Source organism: Platalea leucorodia (assembly GCF_965183815.1).
Source record: "Platalea leucorodia genome assembly, contig: HAP1_HAP1_SCAFFOLD_59, whole genome shotgun sequence".
In the NCBI taxonomy this organism is placed as follows: Eukaryota; Metazoa; Chordata; class Aves; order Pelecaniformes; family Threskiornithidae; genus Platalea; species Platalea leucorodia.
In genome coordinates this window covers 509,850-528,908 of record NW_028121451.1, presented here as the reverse complement: position 1 = coordinate 528,908, position 19,059 = coordinate 509,850, and the positions used below count along the sequence as shown (strand labels likewise).

At 51.5% G+C, this 19,059-nt stretch overlaps 1 protein-coding gene and 1 pseudogene across 2 annotated transcripts; one reads left to right on the top strand and one right to left on the bottom strand.

The window, feature by feature from the left end:
• Positions 1-8,115: 8,115 nt before the first annotated feature.
• Positions 8,116-9,042, bottom strand: LOC309603365 (olfactory receptor 14A16-like; the record flags this gene model as incomplete). The annotated part of the gene is made up of 1 exon (XM_082338231.1): positions 8,116-9,042. One exon carries the CDS (start codon positions 9,040-9,042, stop codon positions 8,116-8,118), a length of 927 nt encoding a protein of 308 aa, XP_082194357.1.
• A 7,343-nt stretch (positions 9,043-16,385) lies between these two features.
• Positions 16,386-17,332, top strand: LOC309603364 (olfactory receptor 6T1-like; annotated as a pseudogene). The gene has a single exon. The product of its transcript is annotated as an olfactory receptor 6T1-like (transcript).
• Positions 17,333-19,059: the final 1,727 nt, after the last annotated feature.

The window sequence follows — 19,059 nt, the reverse complement described above, 5'->3', positions numbered from 1 at the left end:
TTCCTACAACACTCTGCCCATGTGTTTGCAGCCTGGAGCTATCCCTGGTGGGAACTGTTTTCTCCCTCCAAGTTTTCCCTGTCTGGGATCGCAGACCCCATCACCAACTCCTGTCTGCTCAGCTCTGACCTGAAGAAACCTCCCCGTTCCAGGCACTCTCTAGAGGTACTCCCCATTTGCAGGCAGTGAGGAGCAGGTCAGAGAAACCCTGATGAGGACAACAAAGGTGATGCTGGTGCTCTCTGGAGGTAGAGGAGGGGATGGAAGCAGTTGACTTGCCTCCCACCAGACCTACTGATCTCTCAGTGTAGCAGCTCAGGACTCTCAGTCTGCCTCTCCAAACATAGCAGCGCCTTTTCCCTTTTTCCAGAAACAGCAGGAAACTGAAAGCACAGCCTCAGGAAAGCTCTTTACCTTTAAGGGATCCCCTGCTTTGCTCTTCCTCTGGAAAAGTCCCCTCTGAAATGCCCTGGGCAGCTCTCGCTGCACACCCTGCCTTCACCCCTTCCCCCTTGTCTACCATGAGCCCCTGGACTGGGAGGCCTCCTGACAGATCCCTTAGGCTGTAGGCTGTGATAGCTTTAGGAGACCCTTCCAGGAATGGCAGCTGCATTGCCCTGCACCAAGAGACTCACCGTGACAAGGGCTGGAAAGATTTCTTCCCTTGCAGCTCTCCTCTCTCCTCCCCCTCCAGGCTGCCTTTAATCTCGCTCTGCCCTACTCCTTTACCCAGAGCCCTGCTGCGCTTGGCAGAGGAGTTGCTCCTTGGCAGAGCTGTCTCTCTGCACTGCTGCCTGCTTCCCATGAGCTCCCTCCATCCCAGGAGCCCGTCTCAGCCCCGGAGGAGAGGACCTGCCCAAGACATCACTTGCTCTGCCCCCCACCCCACTCTGCGGTCCCTCCAGGTGTCCCTGGGGCTCTCCAGGAACCTCCTTGGGAAGAGACTGAAGGAATCACCTATGTTGCCTGTCTCACCTCCGCAGAGACGTTTCTTTGCAGCAGTGCCCTTTCTCCTCTCCGAGACACAGTTAGGTCTGAGAATCCCCCTTCCTTGGGCCATCATGTGACAGGACACCTGGGCACTGGCAGGGAGGCATCTCCTTTACCCATGCTGAGAGAAGGCAATCAGCTGAGGCAATGGAGGCATCTCCTCCTGGAGTTGTAGCCCTGGGGTTGGAAGGGACCTCAGCTCCCTCCTTTGCCTGCCACAAACCCCCAGGAGGTGAGATTCCTCTTGCTTCAGTCATGGTGTCTGCTAAAAATCGGCACCTGCACTCCTTTTCTGTGGTCCCATGGTCACTGATGGAGATGGAGACGAGGAGTTCACACACAAACACCTGGTGACATCTGAGGTACCAGATGTTGTCCACGATAATGGAGCAGTACTGAGAGATTGGGAAACATCTGGGGGCATCATCCTGCAGCCTGGTGAGGATGCCAGCTGAAATGACAGCAGATGCCCACATTTAGGACATCACCCCCCGTCCCTACTCACACTGTTCAGGGCCGCCTAGAGAGGTGTCCAGCTGACCAAATGGAGTTCTGTGCCAGAGGGAGAGGGAAGTCTTTCTCTTTCTCCCCTCCTTTAGCTGTATTGACTAGATGTCCGTTGCCTGTAACAAGAGTTGTCTCACACAGCCCCACGGAGCCTTACCTAATTCAGGGCAGCTGCTCATTGAATGGCCAAACACAGGCCTGTAGGGCTCTGTGAGACGCCAAGGCTCTCCACCAAAACTGCGTGTGGCTGGCAGGGACAGCACAGGACCCACAGGAAAGCCATGTCCCCTCCGAGCGGGTGCGTGACAGACACCCCAGGCGGCATCTCAGATTCCTTCGGTGCTTGTGTGCAAGTGACTGATTGCCACCCCTGCAGTGAGGCCAGCCCTGCCCCATCTCTATCCAGCAGATGCAAGGCACTGCATGATAAGAAGCACATTGCACTGGGCTCTCCACTTGTGAGCCTATGTTCTCAGCTTCTTCTAGTTCTCCTCTGCCCCATCCTTTACTCACCCTCTTGACGATACAGTCTTCAAAGAGCCCAGTGAATTTCGAGTGGGCGTAGATCACAGGATGTCCACACCCAAGGACGCTTTCAGCAGCACCTTGTCCTTCCAGGAGATCAGTGCCTCTCTCCGCCTCTCTCCACCTCTCTGCACCCCTCCGGGGCTGCAGGGACACCACAGGCAGCAATGGCCTCTCCTGCCAGGGCTGCCCAGCCCAGCCCTGTTTCTCTCTGACCTTGGGGACAGCAAGCATTGCTCTCTTTTGGGGCACCTCATGTCTCTTACAATGCCGTCTGCCATCCGCTCCAGCATGTCTCTGCCATGCAGCAAAGCTTTTGCGCACATGGGCTCTTGGGTGCTTGGTGTCCCTGTTCACCATGACAAGGCTGAGCTTGGCCTGGAGCCACAACTCGGGGGCTGCAGCCCAGATGTGCAACACTCTCCTCTGACTGGGAACAGCCAGGAGGAGCTGGAGCCCCGAGGTCTGTCACAAGCTGTGACTTCTGAGGCACAGTGGGACACCTCCCACAGCTGGCGTGCTGCAATGGATGGATAAAGGCTCTTCACAAGGCACAGGCTGGGAGCATCAGAAGAGGAATACTTTCTGTGTGAAGGAGTTGCTTGGATGTATGGAGCTCCTTGCTGGGAAAGTCAACAGGTTGGGTGAGCCCTTGTGGGTGAGGATCAGAGGAGAGGCCAGTTAGGGAGACATCGTGATGGGAGATTAAGAACTGGTGATCAAGGGGAGAAGGTGGACAAGCTCTTACTTAAGCAACTCAAGGAGGTCTCCAGGTCAGTGACATGGGGCTCTTTCTGGGAACTTTAATGACCCTGACATTCATTGGAGAGGGAACGCAGCACTGTGAAAACAGACCCATAGGTTTCTGGAGGGTGTTGGAGCAATTTCTTTGCAAAGCCCCCAGCTGGACCAACAGAGATGATGCTCACCTGGATCAGGTCCTTGCAAACCATGAAGAGTGGTCAGGGATGTGAAAACCAGGGTCATCCTTGACTGTAGTGACCATGAAAAAGGGGAGTCTCAGCTCTTGAGCAGCCTGAGGAGGGAGAGGAGCAGAGTGCAGGTGTCAAACCTCAGAGGGGAAGACTTTGGCCTGTTCAGGGGGCTTTTAGTGGGGATCCCATGGGCAGCAGTGAAGGGCAGCACAACTCAGTACAGCTGGTCTTTAACGAGAGAATCACCCACAAAGAGCAGCAGTGAGTACATAGCTGACAAGACCAGCTTGGGTGAAGAGGGAACTCATGAGGAAGCTCCATAGGTAATGGAAGCAGAGAGGAGGTGAGTGCAGAGAGTAACTTCAGAAAGAGGAATTTAGAAATTGGAGTGCCTTTTTTTTTTTTTTTAAGAACAATTTTGGAAACCAGGGTGGGTTGAGTTACAGGAGCACAGATGCCTGGTGTCACCCTCCATCTGCAGTTTCCATTGGAGGGTCCAGGTCTCTGACAGCCCCTTGTGGTCACTCCCAGTCCCAGGTGAGTGTATCAGGCACACCAGGATCTCCTGAAGTGGCACTGGAGGCTTGTGGTCAGGAACTGAGCTCGGCCTGCAAAGATGAGGCAACTTTCTCAACATTTATGTAGTACAGGAACATTTTCATCAGCTGAAATGTTTGAATACTTTTCAGAGAGAGAGAATGTTTTCCTGTGCTGCCATCATGAAACTCTCCAGGATGTGTACTGCTCTCGGGAGAAGAAACCTTGATCTTCCCGGCACTTGCTTGACCACTGCTCTGTCCAGTATGGAGTGTACAGAATCTCACTAATCTTCTAGGTACTCCCACATGTCCTGATTCAACTGACCATTTCTCAAGTCATCTTCTCCAGCAGACTGTCTGCACAGATGCCTTTTTGAGTGTCCATCCGGTTTTCCTCCTCCCATTACTCTCCATTCCCTCAGACCCCTCCCAAGTACCCAGGTGCTGCTTGGAGCTTCAGGCAGTTGAAAGCTTGCTGCTCCTGTCTCCTGACTGTCTCTGTAGCCAACTCCTTCATTGCCTTTCTCTCTGCCCTTTCCTACTAATCTCACTGAACATTTTCCCCTCAAAAGTACAAGTGGGATTTAGTGGAGGAAACGTGGATTTAATGGGCAGCTGACAAATGTAATTTATTCTTTACTGAACTACTCTTTTCTTTTTCTTTTCTTTTTTTTTTTTTTTTTTTGTTCTTGTTAACTAAGAGAAATGCTGTGTCTCTGTGCAGCCACTTGTCCAAGGAAAGCAGAAGGAAATGGAGGGTGAGACATTCAGCTCCAGCCTGAGTGGGAAAAGCTTCGATTTTAACATGAGTGATGTGAGTTTCAGGTTGGGGTGGGGTGGGTGGGATGAAGAGTGTCTCTAGAGTGTCTGACAGAAAGGGTCTTGCTTTTTCTGCATGTTCATACTTCATCATGAGACCCTCGGGATCAATATGACTTGGAGATTGTCTATATTGTTTATTCTGTAAGCAGAAAAATAATGAAAATGCACAAATCTTTTTAAAATGTTATTTCTTTTTGACATCTTCTCATTTAGACTATACTCCTGAACTCTCCCTAATGAACCACACAAGAAGGGAGGCATTAAGGAAAACTGCAGAGCACCATGGCATGTTAGGGTATCTGCATTTCCGTAAGCCCTCTGGTGCCCTCAGTCATCCCCACCACGGGCTCTCCCATGCTGTCCCATGCCTGCAGCAGTTCTCCTGCAGACTGTGGTCACGCCCGCAGATTCTCCACCTCACTGTGTACCTAGGCTTTACAAATGTCTTTTTGTGCTCCCTGCCTTTTGCTTCTAACACAAAGCTGTGGTTTTCTGGGGATTTGCCAAAGCTGTGAATCCCCAAGCAACACATCCAGCTGCTTTCAAAGCTAATGCTTCTCAGTCACCTAAGATATCCCAGCACCGTACTTACCTATCATAGAATCACAGAAAGAATCATGGAATCACAGAATGGTTTGGGTTGGAAGGGATTGTTAAAGGTCATCTAGTCCAACCCCCCCTGCAGTGAGCAGGGCCATCTTCAATTAGATCAGGTTGCTCAGAGCCCCGTCCAACCTGACCTTGAATGGTTCCAGGGATGGGGCATCTGCCACCTCTCTGGGTAACCTGTGCCAGTGTTTCACTGCCCTCATCATAAAAAAGTTCTTCCTTATATCTAATCTCAATCTCCCCTCTTTTAGTTTGAAACCATCACCCCTTGTCCTATCACTACAGGCCCTACTAAAAAGTCTGTTCCCATCTTGCTTCTAAGCCCCCTTTAATTACCGAAAGGCAGCAATAAGGCCTTCCCAGAGCCTTCTCTTCTCCAGGCTGAACAACCCCAACTCTCTCAGCCTTTCCTCACAGCAGAGGTGTTCCATCCCTCTGATCATTTTTGTGGCCCTCCCTAGACCAGCTCCAACAGGTCCATGTCTTTCCTGTATGGAGCCCTCCAGAGAAAAATTAGAAAAAGTATATTTTTTTTCACTAATTTTCCAAGACAAAAAATTGCTTGGGGGATATTACGAATGTGCATAAATACCTGAAGGGAAGGAATGAAGACAAGGGAGCCAAACTCTTCTCAGTAGTTCCCACTGTCAAGACAAGAGGTGGTGGACACAGATAAAAACACATGACATTCCATCTGAATCCAAGAAAAAAACTGTTTCACAGTGAGGGTGGTCAAACACTGGAACAGGTTGCCCAGAGAGGCTGAGGAGCCTCCATCCATGGAGGTATTCCAGACCCTCCTAGACAAGGTCCTGAGCAACCTGCTCTAGCTGACCGTGTCTCAGCTGGGGAGTTGCACTTGATGAACTCCAGAGGTGCCTTCCAATCTCAACATCTCTGTCATTCTGTGAGTGTGAAGGAGAAAAGTAAGACGGAAAGAAATGAACAACACGTAGCCTTGACGGCAAACACAATGGGATCCTGTGGAGAGGGCCCACGCTGGAGTAGGGGAGACGTGTGAGGAGGAAGGAGTGGCAGAGATGTTCTGTGCTGACCGTAAGCCCCATTCACCATCCCCCCTGCTCCTCTTGGGGTTGGGGTGGGTAGAAGAATTGGGAGCAATGGAGTAATTTGAGCCTGGGAAGAAGGAGTGGGGTGGGGAAATGGTCTTGAATATTTTTCCTATGCTCTCTATCCAATTGTCTTTTAATTGGCAATAAATTCAATTGATCTTCCCCAGGTCAACTCTTCTTTGCCCATGACAGTAATGAGTAAAAGTGATCTCCCTGTCTTTATCTTGACGCATGAGCTAGTCCACCTTATCTTCTGCCTTTGTACTTTTGAGCTGGGGATGCAAGTGAGCAGCTGGGTGGGTGTCTGGCTGCTGGCCAAGGCTAACCCACTACAGGACCACCACAGCAGGACTGCTGTGTCCAGCCTGGGGCTCAGCAGCGCAAGGAAGATCCTGACAGACGGAAGCAAGTCCTGCAGAGGCCGGAAGGATGGCTGGGGCCTGGATCACATAATGGACAAGGAGAGGCTGAGAGAGCTGGGTTTATCAGAAATCCCACAGAGCCAAACACCAGAGCAAGGACCCAGGCCAGCTGGGGAGATCTCAGTCAATGGAGATTTTCAAAATTGGTTGAGACAAGCACCTGATTGGGCTGGAGCTGTCTGAGAAGAGGCTTGGCTGAGACACCAGCTGTGGCAAGAGCTGTGGGACTTGGTGTGTAATGAGAGTCAGGAGGAAATGACTTTCCTTTTGATTACTAATGGCAGTGGAGTTGGGTATCACTAAGCCCCAGAGGACGATGGGGGTGACCATGCAGCAAAGGTCCTTCCTCAGGGCTGGGGTGTATGGCCAGAGATGGAAATGGCCAATGGGTGGGACTGGTCTGGGACAATTTCCTGGGGCAGCTTCCCCAGGGTGTCCTGGAAACATGGTGCAGACCAGGCCCCTCTCTTCTGCACCTTTGGTGCCTTGCTTCCTTCACCGTGACACCTGGCTCTGCACTGGGAGTGCTGGCTGCCCTTACCCCGCACACTCACACACCTTAGCTCTACACTGGTGTTTTTCTCTCCCGGGCTCTTTCCAGCCCAGCCCAGCCCCTCCCCACCTCTCCCCACCTCCCCTGCCCTCTCCCCAGCCCAGCCCAGCCCAGCAGAGCAGCCCAGCCTGGGCTGGCTCCATGGCACTGCCCAGCGCAGGCTGCTGCAGAGCTCTGGGCACTCACCCCACAGCCCCAGCCCCTCTGAAGGCCACAGCAGCTGCTGGGGGGCAGGCAGCGGGGTTCAGGCTCCCCATCAGCCCCACGGCTGGTGCTGGCCACAAGGGCATGAGGAAACAGAGGCTAGGCACTCTCTGGCTCTCCTGAATTCATCTTGTAGCTGATTCCCAAGCCTGACTGAATTTGCCCCCTCCTCTGCTCCCACCAGCCCCACTCCCCAGGACAGCACCAGCGTCCTGGCCCTGGGGGTTCTCAGGCAGCTCCTGCGGCTCTCCACTCTTCCTTCCCTGTGCCTGCTGAGTCCCCTCTTACTCCCATGGCACTGCAGAGTCCATGTTCGTGGATATGTCAATTTAGTGCTTTACTTTTGGGGGGCTTCACCTTTGAGGGTGTTCCATCTTCTGCGTTTCCATTCATTCCAATCCCACATCAGTTATGTGGTGAGTCCCCATCCTCTCCTGACCCCTCCAAATTAATTTCCAGAGAGTCTGGTACATGCCATCAGTCCTGTCATACATGAAGCAAACTGAGGAAACAATGGGGAGCTCATGGACCATCTCCCCTGACATTGGACACCAAGAAGAGAGCCTTTAAATCAGAACACTTGGTCCAGTGGAACCCAGTGTTACCATGCGCTTATTCCCAAAACCACTGAGAACACAAGGAGAACAGAAACTTTAAAAGACCAATTCCTTGGACATTTTCTTGGAATGAACTTTGGAAGAAGAGCCCAGCCTTCAGGCACTGCACCCAGGAGGTGACCTTTTCTTGAAGAGCTACAATTTGATGGGCCACATCTGACATAGTGTTGTGCATGGGTCAGACACAACAGGATCAAACTTCCACAGGAGTACAAAACCAGAAAACTATCCCTAAGTAGAATTATCACAGGAGAAAAAAAGGAAACGTGGCCTAAGAGAAACTCGGGGAAACATGCAGAGGAGGGGAGGCAGGTTATTGTCAGTGAAACAGCACCCATTGGATCAGTTTCCACAAGGCATCCTTGAGCTCCTGGTTCCTCATGCTGTAGATGAGGGGGTTCACTGCTGGAGGCACCACTGAGTACAGAACTGCCACCACCAGATCCAGGGATGGGGAGGAGATGGAGCGGGGCTTCAGGTAGGCAAACATGGCAGTGCCCATAAACAGGGAGACCACGGCCAGGTGAGGGAGGCATGTGGAAAAGGCTTTGTGGCGTCCCTGCTGTGAGGGGATCCTCAGCACAGCCCTGAAGATCTCCACATAGGACAGCACAATGAAAACAAAACACCCAAAGTCCACAAAGACACTGACCACAATAAGCCCAAGTTCCTTGAGGTAGGAGTGTGAGCAGGAGAGCTTGAGGATGTGGGGGATTTCACAGAAGAACTGGTCCACAGCATTGCCCTTGCAGATGGGTATGGAAAATGTATTGGCAGTGTGTAGGAGAGCATAGAGAAACCCAGTGCCCCAGGCAGCTGCTGCCATGTGGACACAAGCTCTGCTGCCCAGGAGGGTCCCGTAGTGCAGGGGTTTGCAGATGGCAACGTAGTGGTCATAGGCCATGACAGTGAGAAGATACAACTCAGCTGCAATAAAAAAGAGAAAACGAAAGACTTGTGCAGTGCAACCATAGTACAGAATGGCCCTGGTGTCCCAGAGGGAATTGGCCATGGCTTTGGGGAGAGTCGTGGAGATGCAGCCCAGGTCAAGGAGGGAGAGGTTGAGGAGGAAGTACATGGGGGTATGGAGTTGGTGGTCGCAGGCTACAGCAGCGATGATGAGACCGTTGCCCAGGAGGGCAGCCAGGTAGATGCCCAGGAAGAGCCAGAAGTGCAAGAGCTCCAGCTCCCGTGTGTCTGCGAACACCAGGAGGAGGAACTGGGTGATGGAGCTGCCATTGGACATTGTGTCCCTCTGGGCATGGGGATCTGTTGAAGGAGGTAAAGGAAGGGAGAAGTCAGGGTGGACTGCCTTCAGGAAAATCTGTTCAATTTCTTATAGAAAGCCCCCAAACTGCCTTTCACTTTTCAGGAAGAGCTTTGGTGAGCTCTGGTTGGTGCTGGCTGAGGGTGCCCCAGGGAGCAGGAGGCTCTGCTGGGGACTCTAAAGGGGTCAGACCTGCCCTACACCGGTTGGTAAATAGGAACTCGATGTGATCTCAGAATAAATCCACTCGTGATATCAAAGAGCTTTTCAGCATTGTGGCTCCCAATTCACCTGACTGCAGAGCAGAGCTGTGGGGAGTTTGGGTTGTGCCTTCTGCTCTAGTTGCCCCAGCACAGCTGAGGAGTGGTTTGAATGCAGCAATGCCTGGCATTTCTGCTGCACTGCAAGGGAAACCTTGTGGATGCTGAGATTGGGCACAGGGACTGTCCCTTAGTGCAGAGTGAGGACAGCCGCTCTGTCCATCAGCCCTGCTCTCAGCTGCCCTGTGCTGGCAGCTCTTCCACCTGGAGGACTATCGCACTCGGGTGTTCCCCCCAAAAGAAAGAGGCCAGTGGTGGGAGCAGAGGAATTCAGTTTCCAAGTGCAGATCTCCAACCCCCTCACCCCATCTCATCGTACCTGAGGAGGATCTCAGCTCTGCCCTCCCAACCAGGGACACAGAAGACTCATTACAGCTGCCCACATGCAGTCACCTAGCAGCGTTTCAATGGCCTTAGCACCGAGGTGTCTTCTCCATGGGGCTCCTGCAAAACACAGAGATGCCCTGGGAGAGCTGTGCCCTACGGGAGGGCAGCCTGCAGCCCAGCAGGACCTCCCAAGGACAGAGTCAACTGTCCTGAATTTGTTATGTCCTGAAGGAAGGGTGAGATTGCTGCCAGCCGCACACACTGCAGTACCCAGAGCCCCACAGGTGAACAGGGTGCAAGCTGGATGCTTTTTCCCCAAGGCCATATGTGCATGACAGCACACGCAGTGTTGGTGTCTGAGCTGCACGTGAATCCTCACCCCCCCACACCAGTGAGTGTAACAGTGAGAACAAGGGCGTTAGGGAGAAGAGGAGAACATGCCAAAGGAGCCCTGCCAAGGGAGGCACGAGAGGGACACTCTGTCACACACTTGAGATTTTCTCCTCTTTGCTGGTCAGGCTGCTGGGTAGGGCAACTCATGGCCAAGTCTGCATGCCATTAAGGGCAGAGGCTCTGCTGTGTGAGTGAGGAGACCAGGGGGTTGCTCCAGGGAAAGCATCTGCACTGCAAGGGATGGCAGGGAGATGCCTGAATCCCGACTCCCGCAGCATTGCTGCGAGCAGGTCTCCCTTCCTGCCCATGTCTCTGCTGCCTGCAGCTCTTCTTGGTCACGACCCCTTTCTCTGTCCCCACATCTCCTCCCTCTCCATGCTCACAGACTCCATCCTACCTGCTGTGTGCTCAGCTCTGCCCTGCAGGCTCCTCCCGGGAGCAAGGCACTGAGGAGAAAACCCAGAGCACAGACTCCTTCCCCTTCAGTTAATCTCCTACTTTGACATCCATCTTTAAAATGACCCTCTGCAAATGTCCTGTGGGTGATGTAGAAGTCTGAACAGCCCTGACCCACACTGCAGCGTTTCAACAGCAGAAGGACCCTGCCTTGCTGGGGGTCACTCTTTCCACCCACAGCTTCTCCCTGCAGAACCATGGGGAGCTCCTTGCTCTGGCTGAGTGCTGACTCTGGCAGGCGGCAGAGTCCCTGCCCCAGGACACAGTCCCCTGGGGTGCAGGGACCGTGCTCGGAAGGACAGCCCTGGGCACCCCAGATGCACACCTGGAATAATATCCCTGCTGCCAGGAGAAGGCAGCCGTCATGTCCTGTCTGAGCAACCCTGACCCATGCAGCACCCTGCCCTGCCCTGCTGGGCCTTCTCCTTCCACCCACAGCTTCCCACAGTCCCAGGGGGAGCTCCCCAGGCAGGCTGAGTGCTGACCCTGGCAGGCAGCAGAGTCCCCTGGGGCACAAAGGACACTGCCCAGAGCAGCCCCGGACACCCTGCCTGCATGCCTGGCTTCACACCCCTACAGCCATCTCCAGGAGAGTCGTGATATCCTGTCCCTCTGATGGTGCAGCAGGAAAGCCCTGCTCCGGAGCATGTCCTCCTCCTTCACACCAGAAAAACTAGGAGAGCCGTCCTGACAGGTCCGATCCGCTGTGGCATGTGCCAGGTCTCGAAGACACTTCCAGGAACCCATCTGCATTGCCCTGCAGCCAGGGACTTACCGTGTCAAGGGCTGTGAGGATCTCTCCCACAGTGAGCTCTCACCTGTCCTCCCATGCCAGACTGCCTTTAAACTCTCTGTTACTTATCTCCTCACCCCTCGGTGCCTGCAGGCAGTGCCCTCAGCCCTGCTGCACTTTGCAGAGGAGCTGCTCCTGGGCAGAGCTGTCTCTCAGCAGCACTGCCTGGTTGCCATGATCTCCCTCCATCCCAGGAGTCCAGCCCAGCTCAGCAGCAGAGGCCCAGCCCAAAGTAGTGCTTTCTCTTTCCCCTCTGGGCTCCCTCCACGTGTCCCTGGGGCCCCAGGGGAACCTGCTGTGAAAGAGACTGAAGTAAATAACTTGTGGTCCCTCTCCCACCTCTGGAGAGATACTTCTTTCCAGCAACTTCTCTTATCAGACAGAGAGAGTTGGGCTTGAGAATCACCTTTCCTTACTTCTGGTATGGGACAGGACACCTGGACAGTGACAGAGCTCCTTTACACCTGCTGAGGGAAGGGATTCAGCTGAGTCAATTGAGGCTGCTCATCCTTTGTTTGTAGTCCTGGGGCTGGAAGGGCACTCAGCTCTCATCTATGGCTGCACAAACCCACAGGAGATGGGATTCCTCTTGCTTCCGGTCAGGTGGACACAAAATAGGAACCTGGTTCCTGGGAGCTTCTTGTCTCAGCTCCCGTGGTAATTGCTGGGGATGGAGGCAAGGAGTGAGCTGTTCAGACTCAAACACCTGGTGACATCTGAGGTGTCAGAGGTGGTCCAAGGTATGTGCAGGTAACTGCAAGCTGTAATGCAGTGGTTCACAGAGAGGGCAGTATCTGGAGGCATCATGCTTGAGCTTAGAGGGGACTTCCTTTGGCTAACAGCAGATGCCCACGTTTAGGACATCTGAACTGTTCCCTACTCCTTACGTTCAGGGCAGCCTATTGAGGTAGTCAGGGGGGCAGATGTAGCCATTGCCATAGGCATCAGCCATCTTCTCCATCAGCTGCATACACTAGATCACCATGGACTGTAATGGCACAACGCCCGTGGACATCCCTACATTGCCTAACCTAATTCAGGGCAGCTACTCAATGACCAAATACAGGCCTGTAGTGCTATGCGAGATGCCAGGGCTCTCCAGCACAACTGCGTGTTTGACACCGTTTGACTCTGTTTCCCACAGCATTCTTCTGGAGAAACTGGCTGCTCATGGCGTGGATGGGTGTACTCTCTGCTGGGTAAAAAACTATCTGGATGGCCAGGCCCAAAGAGTGGTGGTGGATGGAGTTCAATGCAGTTTGTGGCTGGTCACAAGTGGTGTTCCCCAGGGCTCAGTACTGGGACCAGTTCTGTTTAATATCTTTATCAATGATCTGGATGAGGGGATCACGTGCACCCTCAGTAAGTTGGCAGGCAACACCAAGTTGGGAAGAAGTTCTGTTCTGCTGGAGGGTAGGAAGGCCCTACAGAGGGACCTGGACAAACTGGATAGATGGGCTGAGGTCAGCTGTATGAGATTCAAAAGGCTCAGTGCTGGGTCCTGCACTTATGTCACAACAACCCCATGCAACGCTACAGGCTGGGGGAGGAGTGGCTGGAGAGCTGCCCAGAGGAAAAGGACCTGGGGGTGTTGGTCGACAGCCAGCTGAATGTGAGCTGGTCGAGTGCCCAGGTGGCCAAAAAGGCCGATAGCATCCTGGCTTGTATCAGGAATAGCGTGGCCAGCAGGACCAGGGAAGTGCTCATCCCCCTGTACTCGGCGCTGGTGAGGCTGCACCTCGAATACTGTGTTCAGTTTTGGGCGCCTCACTACAAGCAAGACATTGAGGTGCTGGGGCATGTCCAGAGTAGGGCAACAAGGCTGGTGAAGGGTCTAGAGAACAGGTCTTACGGCTGAGGGAACTGGGGTTTTTTAGCCTGGAGAAAAGGAGGCTGAGGGGAGACCTTATCACTCTCTACAGCTACCTGAAAGGAGGTTGTAGGGAAGTGGGTGTCAGTCTCTTCTCCCAAGTAACAAGCGATAGGACAAGAGGAAAAGGCCTCAAGGTACACCAGGGGAGGTTTAGATTGGAGCGAAGGAAAAATTAGTTCTCTGAATTGGTAGTCAGGCACTGGCACAGGCTGCCCAGGGAAGTGGTTGAGTCCCCATCCCTGGAGGTACTTAAAAGACAGGTAGACGTGGTGCTTAGGGACATGGTTTAGTGGTGGACTTGGCAGCGCTAGGTTAATGGTTGGACTCAATGATCTAAAGGGTCTTTTCCAGCTTCAACGATTCTATGACTCTTTGATAATTTGGGAAACATCTCTTCTACCGATCCGCAGAGCCACTGCAATGGCCTCCTTCCAATTTCCCTTTAAACCTTCTCTTGACTATCATGCCTACAGCAACATAAACTGTATATATGAAATGGAGGGAGCAGTGGGTTCTATCAGCCCCTGCTCTACACCCCCTGCCTGCACTGGAAATGAAGAAATGAGTTGAAAGGAGAATTGATCTGGGGCCCAGCTTAGACAAGTGCAGGGTCATCCAGTCCACTGCGAAGTCAGGAGATCAGGAAGAAATCCATGGGCAGAGGCTTGTGCTCTGCCAGACAGTGCCAGAGGATGGGGCTGGCCTGCCGACATGGAGTGCAAAGGAGGTCTTGTTTTCATGAGTGCTGTGGAGAAAGGGGAAGTAAGAGGCTATCTGTACTCAAGGAGAGGAAAGTCTTCTTCAGTGTCATCAAGGAGGAGACTCCCAAAGCCCTGAAGAATGAGATTCCTCTCTCAGCTTTAGAGGAACAATTCCACCCAAAGAGAGATACCTTGTCCTATTTCAGATGCACTACGATGGGCAGAGAGGCCTTCACAATGTTGCCAGTTTTAGCACCAAACCCTCAGGACATCGGCTTCCTTCTGGACTGGAAGGAGACAGTCAGGTGGCCCCTAGACAGCAATGAATGATCTCTGCAAATCTCCCAGAGGTCTGCAATGAAGAGGCCAGGTGTTGATTTGTCAGTCAGGGCTCCCCTTGCAAGTGCAGAAGAGGAATCGACTCCTTTCCTCTACCTTTAGAAATCCATTTCTGCAATAAGTTGAACTGTGTCCTGAACTTCATTGGCAAACCCCAGGAAAACTAAGGAGATTACTCTGACACTAAAAACCACCTATGCTTTAGGTGTCCAACATTGTAAAGACAAGGCAGGTAGCATGGAAGTCACTCCACAGAAGCTGCTTTCACGGTTTACATCTCTTGACAGCACCTTTTAAGATTCGGTGCTTCTCCCTCACAGAATACTTCACAGAATGGATCTCGACTTCTGCAGGGGTTAGGATGCAATGATAGCTGCCAGCTATCATTGTCATTAATCTCCCCTCACCCTCTCAGAGCTGCTCTGCTGAGGAACCCTTTAGCACCAAGGCCATGACTCCTCAGGGAATGTACCGAAGGCCTTAGAAATGTTCTCCACAAAAGGGGAAGAAAAATCAGAGACTCCTTCAGTCTGGAGGAAGTGCCTCAGCACAAATGGCATTCCCAGCTCACCCACAAAGGCTTTACAGGAGCCTTGAAAGGAGCCCTGATAGACTGTTCTTTAGGGGTTGTGGGAGGAAAGGAGATGGTGCTTCACACAAAGTCTGCTGGGCTTCTCTTTCCCCCCGCTAATGCTCCCAGCACATCATAGATTCATGTCAGTGGTTTGTCACATTTCACCTCGATTTTCATTGATTTGGCTGTTTTTTAATTCCTGGCCTGCCTGCCTTCTTACCTGCCACCCTCCTTTGACATTCCTCCTTTCCCTGTGATATTTCTCGGGAAGCGAGACCTGTGTCGGGATCTCTACCCCTTCCTTTGATGTGGGCTTGTTGGCCCATCTCAGCTAAGCTGCACAGAGCCCGATGGGTCTGAGGTTTTCAGGCTTGTGTAGGTTTTGTGAGCAAAACCAGCAGGACAGGAAGGAGATGGCCCGCATAGGGGAAGGCTGTTTGGAAAGAAGCACTGCACCAGGAATTCAAACTTTCCAAGCCCTCAGATAATAAATTCTTGACTTGGTAAGGATGAACTCCTTACCAAACCAGGCTTCATTCCACAGGAAAGAAAAGAAAAACAGAAAAAGAAACAAAGAACCAAACACCACAGGAGAGAGAAGACTCAATTTCCTATTAGTTTATTTAGTTTCTTTATTTGTTTGCTTTACAAGGTATTTTTTATCCCCCAACTGAATGAATTTCCCTTCTCCGCCTCCCTACCCCCCCATCTTTTTCAATCTTGTTATGCTCTTAGGTTTTTCCTTTGTTTATTCCCCTTTTCTCTGCTGCTTTTCAAATCTTCTTTTCTTTTTCCCTCCGACAGCCAGAAAGGTTTATCAAAACTGTTTTTCAGCAAGAAAGTTGTCAGTGACTGAGGAGGAATCTGTTTATAAAGTTTTCTGTTCTACCCGACAAAGTTCAAGCGTGGATGGAAAGACAGTCCTGAAAATGGAAGAGTTTTAAACACGGGATGTTTGTCTTCTCCCTCTTTGGCTCTGACTTTCCCTGAAAACCAAACCTTTCCCAGGGAATAAAACTTCCCTCTTCTCTCACTCGCCTTCTTACCTTTACTTCCCACACGCCCCCTCATTGGTCACCATCTTCATGCCACCTTCTCTCTCTTTCTGTCCTAATCAGAAGGTTAAAGGCACTTGGCTGCGCTGTTTTATCTTGCACTAGAATGCATTATAGCTCATCCTAAAGGATACCTTTAAATAGATTAGAATAAAACCGGTTGAGAAACATCTGTTTTTTCCCCACTGCCTGTAAAGGGACTGTTGGGTAAAGAGCTCAAATACAATACCTTGCATTGTGTTTATGGTGGATTCCTGCTCTAACCCCCATACTACGTTTGCTCCTAGTGCATAAAATGGTGCCTTCTTGCTCTAGGTTGATTCTTCTCTCCTCTCTTCTGTTTTCCTTCCAGCCTTTGCGTGAATGTCTCCGTGAACGCCTTTTCTCGTCCTTCTACATTCTTTTGCTCTGTCTCATCTTCTTGTAACCTCCTCAGGCATTGTTTCCTCCACTGACCATCTGCCCTTGCTCACTGCAGCTCCGATGCAGAAATGTTGAACCACACACCTGTCACAGAGTTCCTTCTCTTGGGCTTCCCCTCCCGCCACCATCAGCAGCGCCTAATGGCAATCCCTCTCCTGCTTCGTACCTGGTGATCTTAGTGGGAAACTTGCTGATCATTGCCCTCGTTCTGCCTGGAAGAGACCTCTGCAGGCCCATGTACTTTTCCCTCTGTAACCTCTCCTGCTTGGACATCTTCATCGCTACATCCATCATACCCAAAGCCATAGGAAACTTGCTGATGGGCAGCAAAGCCATTTCCTTCCCAGGCTGCTTAACTCAGGGCTACTTCTACTCCCTTCTGGGCTACATCGAGTTTGTCCTTCTGGCTCTCATGTCCTATGACCGCTATGTGGCCATATGCCACCCTCTGCAGTACCCCATGCTCATGAACGGTCAGCTTTGCCTTCAGCTACTCTTGGGCTCGTGGGCTGCAGGCTTCCTGGCCACCGTTGTCTCCACTGTCCTGGTTGCCAGGATGCCCTTCTGCAATGCCAATCATATTGACCACTTCTTCTGCGACAGCGTGCTTTTGATCAAGTTGTCCTGGGCACAAACACAGATTGTTGAGCTGATCACCTTCATGGCCTCATCCATCATCCTACTTGGCTCACTGGGCATGACAGCAGTGCCCTACCTTTACATCATTAACACCATATTTAGGTTGTCCTCAGCTTCCTCAAGGCACAAGGCATTCTCTACATGCTCCTCTCACTTCACCTTTGTCATCTTGGGCTACGGCAGCTGCATACTTATGTATGCCCAGCCTTCAAGTCACCACATGTCCTACAACAAGGCAGTGGTCCTTCTCAACACAGTGGTAACTCCTTTGATGAGTCCCTTTCTTTTCAGCCTGAGGAACCAGATGATGAAAGATGCCCTCAAGGCAGGCTTGAAGAGAAGGGTGATCACCTTCAGGCAACACTTTTCCACCTGAGAAGAGTTTTTGTAAGTGGATTTTGAAAGCGGACAGGGGTGGGGAGGACAAACACATGATGATGATATATTTGCAGAAATGAGGCCTTTCTTTCTTAGCAGTGTAAAGTTTCCTGAAATGAATATCACACCAGGTTCTCTCCTGCAAGAGATCCTCCTAAGAAGGCCTTCCCTAGGAATGCCTTTCAAATGACCTACAAGCACTTTACAAACCCTGGTGAATACCACAATGGCATTTTCTACGTGTGGAAACCGAGACAGAAAGCAACAAGCAAAGGGCTTCATCCCTCCATGGTACAGCCAATTCTCAACAAGCTTCACCCCCTTCAGTTCTGATGCAACTTCTTGCTTCTAAACCTGGTTTCCTGATTATTTTGGTGACAGATCTTTGTTGAACCTCTTAGCCTTTAGGAAATGACAGAAAATAGGTGGAACACAATCAAAAGAAGAATAATGGCTTTATTTCTCTACCAAGTGGTGCTTACATCTCCATTAACCTCCTGGTTAGAACAAAAACATGCCTGAAATAAAGTCCAACTTAACTGCCTCAAATTACCTCTCTTCTGCTTTGGTATAAAATCTTGAATATTGGTCAGAAATGTAGTTTTGAGTAACAAGGCAGCTGTCTGCAGATCAGGTCTGGTGAAGTAAATGTCCAGTCCTTGACGCAATGCTCTCAGAGCCAATACTTCAGCTGATCTAGCAAATTCAGTGGAATGAACTTATTCCAACACAGACTTTTATGACTGTAATGTCTAAAAAGATGAGTTCATTGCCTGGTCTCCTTTGACAGCGAGGAGGAAGGAGCAGTACAGAGGATGGTGTCATCTCCTCCTATAGTGGTCTATAGCACCTCAGGGGAACTGTACTTAGCAGAGGCTCGGCAGCTTAACTTTTCAATACCTAATGCCAGGTGCACTGACCCACGTGCTGGGCAACGTCTGGTGATTTGCACATGTGAGGGACTCTTGCTCAGCGGGGGCCATCCTTTGAAGACACGAGGGTTACAACTGTGCTTTAAGGTCTCTCCAAAAGTAAACAGAAACATCACCTCTAATCACTGCCACAGTGTTGTCATTTTGTAATTTTCCTAGATTAAGAAAGCTGGATTTGTTGACTCAGTGGAAAAAAAGAAGGCTCTGGGGACACCATTGGAACAGCCTTCCCACACCTACCAGGAGGTGATCCAGAAGAGTCAGGCTCTTCCCTGTTGTGCATGATGGGATGATGAGGGCCAATGAGCAAGGTTTCCCAGAGAGGAGGTGCCATCTCCATCTTTGGTGGGTTTGAAGCCCAACGTGAATGAAGTCCTGTGCAACCTGCTGTGACCCCACGGGTGACCCTGCTGTCAGCAGGAGGTTGGACTGGAAACCTCCAGAGGTCACTTGCAGCCTGAACGATTCCGTGTTTCCAGCCACCATGGCTTTTCTCTTGAGGATTTGAGGGAAAGCACTCAGGTTCCCCATGACCCTGGAAGTCAGTCAGGCATAACTATGGTCAGAGCAAGTGTGGCTTTCTTGCCCCACTCCAATCAGCCTGTTGCAGGTGAAGGGCTGCTTGGCAGGTACCCCTGAACAGCCCCGGCCATGTCCTTGGCTTCACCTTGTATTTTCTTTTTCCCTCTTTTGCCCCTCCCAAGTTCTTCCCTTTGATCATGCTCATGCCCTCCCATACAAATAGTCCACCTCTGGTTACCTTTTTCTCATCAGATACGGTTTGTCTTGCTTT